This window comes from Trachurus japonicus, chromosome 14 (genome assembly GCF_045865225.1).
Source record: "Trachurus japonicus isolate A0001 chromosome 14, Traja_1.0".
Taxonomy (NCBI): domain Eukaryota; kingdom Metazoa; phylum Chordata; class Actinopteri; order Carangiformes; family Carangidae; genus Trachurus; species Trachurus japonicus.
Window position 1 is genome coordinate 460,596 of NC_140920.1, and position 10,491 is coordinate 471,086.

Below are 10,491 nucleotides of genomic sequence, written 5' to 3' on the forward strand. Positions count from 1 at the left end.
GCGTCCTGATCGGGATCGGTGTGCTATTACTTTTCTCAACAGTGTACGAATTATTCGCGACGTAAGTCGCGATTTACTGCGCAAAAATTTTGCATGTAAGTCAATGGGACGGACGGGAAAAAAAGACCGAAAAAGACCAATCATTGGAGTTTAACAAAAGTCTACTGCTCAGGCATACTTTCACCTAGAGACTCCATTTAAACTTTAAACAGTAGACACAAGTCTTGTGTATTGTCGTATTACTCCACGTTTTGATAGGTCATATAGTTTTTGATCAATCCCTGATCAATGACCATGATCATTTTTGGAGAAATTATGAGTTTATAATGGGTGTGTATTGCATAGAATGTTCGTGTCAGAGTGCGTGACATCATCGGTTAGAGTGGGAGAGAGTGAAGAAACATTCTGTATTTTTTCTGGATAAATTGCCACCACGGCCACAATTTACACTCTACAGACATAATTTTTTCAGAATTTGTAAGACAAACTTGTTATCTCTCATGTCATGTGCTCAAAATATCAGAGAGACTTACAGAACTTACAGAATCAGCCTCTGAGTGCGGCCACGTCTGTCTCTGCTCCTCATTGAGTCCAATACAAATATTTTCTGAGAGGAGCAGAACGGCCTGATGTTTTAAAACTGCCAGCGTCGCCAAAATATTTACTGTAGAAACACCAAATCGTACCGAAATTTTCAGTAAGTCCTTAGAGCAACGTTGATCTGTGTTTTGTTCTGATAGGAGTTACCGTTTTGTCATGCTAAGCCTAATTGTGAGACCGGTTTAGAGGCAGAAAATGGCTGTTTTTCTCCACGTTTCTGTCTGTCTCAGCCTGCGGGGGCCCCTATCGCCGTGGTAACCTCTTTGATCCTCAGGCCAGGGCTCGTTAACTTCATAAACAATCCACCTGGCGCTCGTTTAAATGTTTATAAACACAGACACAGCTAAATCAGACTGACACAGGATGCAGCTACTAACTAACTATGTGTCAAGTCAGTCACACACACACACACAGACTCTAGAGCCAGCTTCATGTGATTACAGTCACACACACACACACACACACACACACACACACACACACACACACACACACACACACACACACACACACACACACACACACACACACACACACACACACACACACACACACACAGACTCTAGAGCCAGCTTCATGTGATTACAGTCACACACACACACACACACAAACACACACACACACACCTTCATGTGATTAAAACACAGTTAACGTGCAACAGAATTTAAACTTAAACCATGATTTAATCTGGTTTTAAAGTTAAACCTTGTTGGTGTCACACACACACACACAGACACACACAGACACACACACACACACACACACACACACACACACACACAGGTAACCTAATGTGGTTACAGCTCCTCCATATCAGTGCTTATAGAAAGATGATCATGTGTCTGTCTGATCAGCTCTGTCTTGACCTTAAGATCGTGGGTTTGATTCCCATGTTGACAGAGATGGCACAACCCGCAGTAGCTCCCGTGGCCCATTCAAAATTTCCCGAGAGGAAATTTTCTAGTTGTAATTTGTTACAGGGGTGGAACTTGTACAAGCCAACCGGCTTCATTCCCTCCGTGCACCATTGCATTTAAATGTGTGCTGAATAAATAAACTCTAAACTCATCTATATCTGTATCTACATCTACAACTACATCTACATCTATATACTATATATCTGTGTCTACATCTACATTTACAACTATATCTAGGCTACATCTATAGCCTATCTATATATCTGTATACATCTACAACTCTATCTACATCTACAACTATATTGTTTGTAAAAACGGGCTATGCTACAAATAAAATTGCCTTGCCTTGCCTTGCCTGTTTCCGACTGTCCCTGAAGGCACCATGAGCCACTCGTAAACACGCAGGTCGTCAGTGATTGGTCGGAGCGAAGCCGTGTCACCGTGATGCTGCACACACACACTGACACACAGACACAGACACACACTCTGACAGCTCCACAACACACCGAGACCGAGCTGCGGAGCCAGACTCACCTGGTCCAGACTCACCTGAACCGGACTAGACTCACCTGAACCGGACTAGACTCACCTCGCAGCTGCGCACGGAATTTACGCGTATTTGGTTTTTACGCGTATTTGGGTTTTTTTCGTTTGTTTTTTTCGTTTTTTGTGGTTTGATTCTGTCCGGTTCGTGTTGTTTGGGTTTCGTCCGGATGAGATCAGGATCAGGGTCAGGTTCTGGAGGGGAGATGGAGAGCTCCAGCAGCCCCCTCGGGGAGCAGGAGGAGGAGGAGGAGGAGGAGAAGCCGCGGAGGCATCTTCATCACCTCCACCCGTTCAGCGTGGAGGCGCTGATGTCCGGGAGGAGGACGGAGAGGAGCCGGGGGCCGGAGGAGGAGGAGGAGGAGGAGGAGGAGGAGAGCGGGTCCAGATGGATCAGCAGCAGCAGCAGCAGCAGCTCCTTCCCCCCCCAGACCCGTGAGTCCAGACCCAAGTAGCTGTACTAGCTGTAGCTAGTCAGACTGTGAGGTTAGAACCAGCAGAGCGATCCTCCTCTAGATCCTCTATAGGACCAGATTCAGCTGTGAAGTCTGTGTTTAACGGAGTTTTAACAGAGACCTGAAGGCAGCAGCAGAGAGGAGTATAGTCACAGGTTAAGGAGGAACTCTTTTTTAGGAGTTCCACCTTAATTCTTTCGGATTTTCAGAATAGTTCACCCAAAATTCAAATTTTATTATCATATTTTCATATTTTCATCATCTCCTCCCCCTCATGTGGACTAAGGGCTGGGAGAAGTTTCAGAGTCCTCCGTGGCTTCTCTGAGTTACAGGGGGTCTCGGCGTAGCAGTGCATGTCCATATAACGGTTGCTAATGGATACCAACTGTCTTCGTAACAAAAAGACACACCAAAAAACATCCAGATACCTCCATGCTGCTCGTATGTAATGTCCCCGAAAAAAACTTAATAAGTCTATATTTCAAACTTGTTTTGTAGAGGAAGCTTCTTGAAGCTCCTCTTCCTGGTCCGTCCAAATCTCGCAATTTCTCATGTCGGGGCTTCAATACCAGAGGGACATTACAGACGAGCACTATGGAGGTATTTGGATGTTTTTTGGTGTGTCTTTTTGGACAAAGAATAGTGAGCTCCGGCACGGAGGACTCTGAAACTTCTCCCAGCCCTTAGTCCACATGAGGGGGAGGAGATAATGAGGGAAATTTGAATTTTGGGTGAACTATCCCTTTAATTGCATTATTTATTTACATGATACATATCTATTTACTAAAACGTCACAAATTATTTGAATTCTTTTTACCGAGAAATCTGAAAATTAGGGTCTGGAAAAAGTATGGAATTTTGAAATTTCAAATGTGTAGGAACCCTGACATTAATATGAGACTTTTTATAACCAAATACAAATTCCTGGTTGTCCCTTTAATGTGTTGTGCAGGAAGATGAAGGTCTAACTCCTCATCAGAGTTGTTTATCCAACCGCTCCGTGTCTCTGGTCCCAGGTCGAGCCGGAGCGTCCTGCTCTTCTATTCTTACCAAGAATATTTGTCTTATTTCTAGTCAAAACAAACTCATCACATAAAAAGCAGCTTGTTTTTAGACACTTTTTACTTCTTTCAAGCAGATTTTCACTTGAAATAAGTAGAAAAATCTGATAGTGGAGCAAGTTTTTCTTTCTTATTACAAGCTCAAAAAACTTGCTTTCACTGGCAGATTTTTCTACTTATTTCAATTGAAAATTAGTTTGAAACAAGTGAAAATGATCTAATAACAAGTTGATTTTTAGGTGATGAGTCTTATTTTAAGTGGAAAGAGATTTTGACAAGAAATAAGACAAATATTCTTGGAAAGATTTAGAGTTTTTGCAGTGTAGAGACACAGAGGAGGAGAGCTCAGGTTTAACGTGTTGTGTAGGAAGATGAAGGTCAAAGGTCAAAACAGGTCAAAACAAGTGAAATGATCTAAAAACAAGTTAAGTTTATAAATATCCATATTTATATTTTTTTACCAGTCCACCACAGTGTGCACGGCATGTGTGAGTGTGTTTGTTTGTATGTACTGCTGCTGTAACTTTGCGAATTTCCCCGTCGTGGGATGAATAAAGGCATACTTAACTTCACTTTACTTAAATTTTTATGTGATGAGTCTTATTTTAAGTGGAAAGAGTTTAGTTTTGACTAGAAATGAGACATTTTGACAAGAAATAAGACAAATATTCTTGGAAAGATTTTTTAGTTTTTGCAGTGTAGACACAGAGGAGGAGAGTTCAGGTTTAACGTGTTGTGTCTAACTCCTGCACTGCAAAAACTCAAAATCTTTCCAAGAATATTTGTCTTATGGTGCGTTCCAGGCAACCCGTAACTCGTATTTTTCCGACCTGTTCCTATGGTTACCCGTTAGAACGTACAGTCAAACTCGTAACTTCCCACCTGTGAACTCGTGCTAGATCGATCTACTCCCAGTTCCCAGTTCGTAACTCGTAACTTGCCTGGAACGCTACAAACTCGTAACTGGTGACTTGAAGTCGTGACTTACGGGTTAAAAAGCCTGCCTGGAACGCACCATTATTTCTTGTCAAAATGTCTAATTTCTAGTCAAAACTAATCTCTTTCCACTTAAAATAAGACTCATAACCTAAAAATTAACTTGTTTTTAGATCATTTTCACTTGTTTCAAACTAATTTTCACTTGAAATAAGTAGAAAAATCTGCCAGTGAAAGCAAGTTTTTTGTGCTTGTAATAAGAAAGAAAAACTTGCTCCACTATCAGATTTTTCTACTTATTTCAAGTGAAAATCTGCTTGAAAGAAGTAAAAAGTGTCTAAAACCAAGCTACTTTTTAATGTGATGAGTCTTATTTTAAGTAGAATGAGATTTGTTTTGACTAGAAATAAGACAAATATTCTTGGTAAGATGTTGAGTTTTTGCAGTGTGTATCTAACCGCTCCGTGTCTCGTGTCTTGTGTCTTGTGTCTTGTGTCTTGTGTCTTGTGTCTCGTGTCTCTTGTGTCCCAGGTCGAGCCGGAGCGTCGTGCCCGCTGAGGAAGCACAAGAGCAACCGGAAGCCTCGGACGCCGTTCACCACGACGCAGCTGCTGGCGCTGGAGAGGAAGTTCGTCCAGAAGCAGTACCTGTCCATCGCCGAGCGCGCCGACTTCTCCTCCGCCCTGACGCTCACCGAGACGCAGGTGAAGATCTGGTTCCAGAACCGCCGGGCCAAGGCCAAGCGGCTGCACGAGGCCGAGCTGGAGAAGCTCAAGATGGCCGCCGTCGACGCCAAGACGGTTGCCGTGGCGGCGATGCGGCCCGGCGGCTTCACGTTACCGCTGTCTGCTCTGCCTCTGTACGGACACTCGTACTCGTACTTCCAGCGCCACCCCCCCCTCCCCCCGCTGCTGTACGCCGGCCCCCTGGCCTACAGCCTGTTCCACCTCTCCTCCTAACACGGGAACACTGCACTTCTACACACCAAACACCAAACACACGGGGGTTTTGAAACCTTGAAACTTTTCTGGACTCGAATCCCGTCCACATGAAACCGCAAAATCCACCTCAAACAATGTCATGCTCACACTGCAAAAACTCAACATCTTTCCAAGAATATTTGTCGTATTTTTGTCAAAATGTCTCAATTTTAGTCAAAACTAATCTCTTTCCACTTAAAATAAGACTCATCACCTAAAAATGAACTTGTTTTAAGATCATTTTCACTTGTTTCAAACTCATTTTTTTACTAAGTTTTTTGTGTTTGTAATAAGAAAGAAAAACTTGCTCCACTATCAGATTTTTCTACTTATTTCAAGTGAAAATCAGCTTGAAAGAAGTAAAAAGTGTCTAAAAACAAGCTGCTTTTTATGTGATGAGTCTTATTTTATGTGCAATTAGATTAGTTTGGACTAGAAATAAGACAAATATTCTTGGTTAGAGTTTTTTTGTGCACATGCCAAAGCAGTAGGTGGCGATAGCATTCCTAACAGAAAGGCCATTTTAGCCAATCACAAGGCTGGAAAATGTCATACTGGAAAAACAACAATGGCTATGCTAAATGCTAAATAGCACCAGTAGCAGCAACTCTGTCAGCTGGTCACGTCTAGAGCTCCACAAGTCTCCATGGATACAACTCACTGTTTACCCTCGCACAGTGTGAGGTCGACAAGAAATTGCAGTTTTCCTCACAGGACTGCTGAAATTCTACTTAAAATCAGACTCATCACATTAAAAGCAGCTTGTTTTTAGACACTTTTTACTTCTTTCAAGCAGATTTTCACTTAAAATAAGTAGAAAAATCTGATAGTGGAGCAAGTTTTTCTTTCTTATTACAAGCACAAAAAACTTACTTTCACTGGCAGATTTTTCTACTTATTTCAAGTGAAAATTAGTTTGAAACAAGTGAAAATGATCTAAAAACAAGTTCATTTTTAGGTGATGAGTCTTATTTTAAGTGGAAAGAGATTAGTTTTGACTAGAAATGAGACATTTTGACAAGAAATAAGACAAATATTCTTGGAAAGATGTAGAGTTTTTTTGCAGTGTACCCGTGTTGGTGTGGTCGGCCAATCAGACGACTCGGAGGTTTCACCTTCATCAGTGTTTTGGGAACATTTTTTCCTCTGAACCGGGAGTGTTTGAAACTTCCCAGAGGATCCAGACGGGACCGGTTCTGGTGGAGGTTTTAAACGATGAGACTCTCCAATGAGACTTGAACTCGTCACCGCAGCCTTCTCTTCTTCCTCTTCCTCCTCTTCTCTCTTCCCCCTCTTCCTCTCTTTCCCTCCTCTTCCTCCTCTTCCTCTCTTTCCCTCCTCTCCCTCCTCTTCCTCTCTTTCCCTCCTCTCCCTCCTCTTCCTCCTCTTCTCCTCTTCCTCCTCTTCCTCCTCTTCCTCCTCTTCCTCCTCTTCCTCCTCTCCCTCCTCTTCCTCCTCTTCCTCCTCTCCCTCCTCTTCCTCCTCTTCCTCCTCTGTGCCTCGTGTTGAACGCAGCCTTCACTTCCTTCCAGACGTTGAGTCGGAGCTTCAGGAACTCACTCAGGCCAAACCAATCACATCTGAAGCTCCGCCTCTCGCTCCTCCGGCTGCAGCTCTGCCTTTAAAACTACAACTACAAAACAGCCTAATGCAGGTTTAAAGGGATAGTTCAACATTTTGGCAAATTGGCCCATTGCCATAATAATCCCTATAGTCATTGCAGTAGGTTCGTTTAACCTTTAATTGTTGATGCAAGCTGTTTTTTTTAGAACGGCGGAGCAGAGCCGTGAGCTGCTCAGAGCTACGCTACAGAGGAGGCTCATTATGGGATTTCTTGGTTTCAGAATACTTTATTTATACTTTATAGAGGTAAATTCATGTAAAACCGCTGATGCACGTTGCCTTCAGGGACAGTTTTTCATCAACAGTCTCTGTATTTCCCTCTAAAACAACTCTGTGTGGTAACGTTGTGTTATTATCTCATAGCGTGGTGAATGTGCAGCTCACAACTTGTCCACCAGAGCGTTGTGGAGTTGTTGGATTGTGTATTTGATGAGTTTGATGAGGGAAACCAAGAAATCCCATAATGAGCCTCCGTAGCGTAGCTCTGAGCAGCTTGCGGCTCTGCTCCGCCGTTCTAAAAACAGCTTGCACCGACAATTAAAGGTGATGAACCTACTGCTATGACTATAGGGATTATGGCCAATTTAAGGGCCAATTTGCCAAAATGTTGAACTATCCCTTTAACACAGCATCAGTTCTTCATGTTTTTTTTTTTTATCTCTCAGCAATAACAACTGGTTTCCTTCTTACAGAGCAGATAGATCTGTATTTATTCTGGACATGAACGGAGCTAAAGTTGTAAAGTGTATTTATGATGTAATAATAAGGTACAAACAGAGTTGTATTTATCCTGTTCTTCCTCCTGAGCGTCGCCGTGACGACGAGGACGAGGACGAGGGCGTCGTCCGCCTATGCAGCTTTCACCAAAGACTGTCTCCTCCTGCTAAAACAAACTAATGATTAAATAAATAATAAACCTTTCAGTTTTTTTTTTACCGTTGAGAGAAATAAAAGCAGCTTCATGTTCAACGTGTGATCGACTGTTCGTTGCTGCTGACTATTCATGATGCTGACTATTCATGATGCAGACTATTCATGATGCAGACTATTCTATGGGCTCCACATTGAATCAAACACTTATTCTAACAATACAGCGTTTAATATAAAGAATTACATAAAATCATTTATCCTGAATATATTAACAAGATTATAGAAATGCGTATTAAGTAGTACAATGTAAATGAGTTAACATGATCTAGAGCAGGGGTCTCAAACATGTGGCCCGCGGGCCAAAACCGGCCCGCCAGAGGGTCCAATCCGGCCCGCGGGATGAATTTACCAGATTTAAAAATTACATAGAAGACAGAAGAGGCATTATGTTGTTGAAATTGCATGTATTTTTCTCAAGAAAATTTCAGGTTGGTCATAATATGTTTTGTAATAGGATAGTTCTTTAATGTAAACATCTTAATAATGCGCTTCTTTGCACTAAAACAAAGAGAAAAGGTTAGAGTTCTTATTATTTATAGGATATTATGCTGTTATTTTACCAGTCCAGCCCACTTGAGATCACATTGCACTTAATTTGGCCCTTGAACTAAAATGAGTTTGACACCCCTGATCTAGAGGAATAATATAGTTTTTTATATGATGATTATCAAATAGTTACATGATTATAGACATGACATGATCAGGAGGAGTAATATAGTTTTTTACATGATTATCAAATAGTTAGGCCCTACATGATTATAGAAGAGTATATAGAGATAACCTAAAGCATAAATGTTCAACGCAGGTGTATTAACATGCTTGAATTCAACTTAACATGATCTAATCTAATTTAATAGTAGTCTATTGCAACATAATATTATGATGAAACACAGCTTCTCTCAGTTTCATTTTCTCAGTGTGTGTTAGTGTGTGTGTGTGTGTGTGTGTGTGTGCAGGGCCGGTCCCTGGTATAAACCCTCTATGTGGTTGTTCAGGGCCACAGCCGTTAGGTGGGGGGCCACATGATCAGAAAGGTACCGGGGTTCATCAAGTCATTTAAACATCCTGAGGTCTGCACGTGCAGCTATGAGCTTTATATGTAATGTGAAGTCAATATTCAGCTTCTTTTATCTCACATTTGAGACATTTGGTGAAAATAGAACGGCAGAATGACAACATTTGTGCTCAAAAAGCAATCTGACAAAATGTCATTTTAGACTTGTTTTCTACACTTATCTATTACTGTATTCATATCCTATTTCAAGCACCAAAACAGTTCATTCTCATGACTGAAGGAGTGTTTTCACAAGGGATTGGACATTTTTCAAAAAGCAGACCTCAAATTTCCAGCATTTGTCCTAAATTATTTCTTTCTACAGTGTTCTAGGACAAACTGGCCTCAGTGTGCTTACAGCGGAGGTTCTAATATTTAGACATAAAACACTGGAGTATTGTTACATCTGCAAGTATCTTAAAAAGATAAATTTAAGAAAATATGTAAAAGTGGAGAAAATGGCCTCAAACCTCAGAGGGATAAACACGTCTGTATTCAGTTTTAACCAGTGATTTGGTGTTTGAGCTTAGTAGTCTAGACGGATTTCAGAAAAAAGGCCTTCTATAAGAGATAAGGAGCATTTATGGGTACAATTTGGGAACCGGCTTACCTTACATATTTCAAGGGTGCTGAGTCCAAAAAAAACGGTACCCAAGCGAAATTTTGAGTTTTTGACCTTCTAATTTGCATATCGAAATGGCCGCCAAAGCCCATCTTGCTCAGTCATTGGACCATTTCCCCCTAGTTTTTTTTGTAAGTAGGCAATCAAGATGAGGAAATTAAGTTTCTAGATCGACAGCCAACGGTCAGAGCAAGGATATAGTGGAGGCTCACTGCTTTTTTTATGCATATACATGCAAATGTATAACTTCTAAGGTGGAATTAAGCATTTATGTGTCATTTTTAAAGTGGATATAAATATTCAATAAATGTTACTCTGAAATTTTCCCTGTTGATATGACATATGTATACATATGACATGTATACATAAAAAAAGCAGTGAGCCTACACTATATCCTTGCTCTGACCCTAGACCATAGACCTAGAAACTTAATTTCCTCATCTTTGATTGCCTACTTACAAAAAAACTTGGGGAAAATGGTCCAACGACTGAGCAAGATAGGCAATTTGGTGGCCATTTTGATATGCAAATTAGAAGGTCAAAAACTCACAATTTTGCTTGGGTACCAGTTTTTTTGGATTCAGCAGCCTTGAAATATGTAAATTAGGCCGGTTCCCGACTTGTACCCATAAATGCTCCTTACTTTCACTTTTTGGGTACATCCCGTCTAGTCTATAGAGTGCAGGGCCACAAACAAAAACCTTGTTTAGGGGGCCACCAACATGCTAGGGCCGGCCCTGTGTGTGTGTGTGTGTGTGGTTTTAATGGCG

At 41.4% G+C, this 10,491-nt stretch overlaps 1 protein-coding gene across 1 annotated transcript; it reads left to right on the forward strand.

The window, feature by feature from the left end:
* Positions 1-2,230: 2,230 nt before the first annotated feature.
* Positions 2,231-5,471, forward strand: msx2b (muscle segment homeobox 2b). The gene is made up of 2 exons (XM_085798907.1): positions 2,231-2,495; positions 5,044-5,471. The coding sequence occupies exons 1-2, from the start codon at positions 2,231-2,233 to the stop codon at positions 5,469-5,471; spliced, it is 693 nt and encodes a 230-aa protein (XP_085655033.1).
* The last annotated feature ends 5,020 nt before the right edge of the window (positions 5,472-10,491 follow it).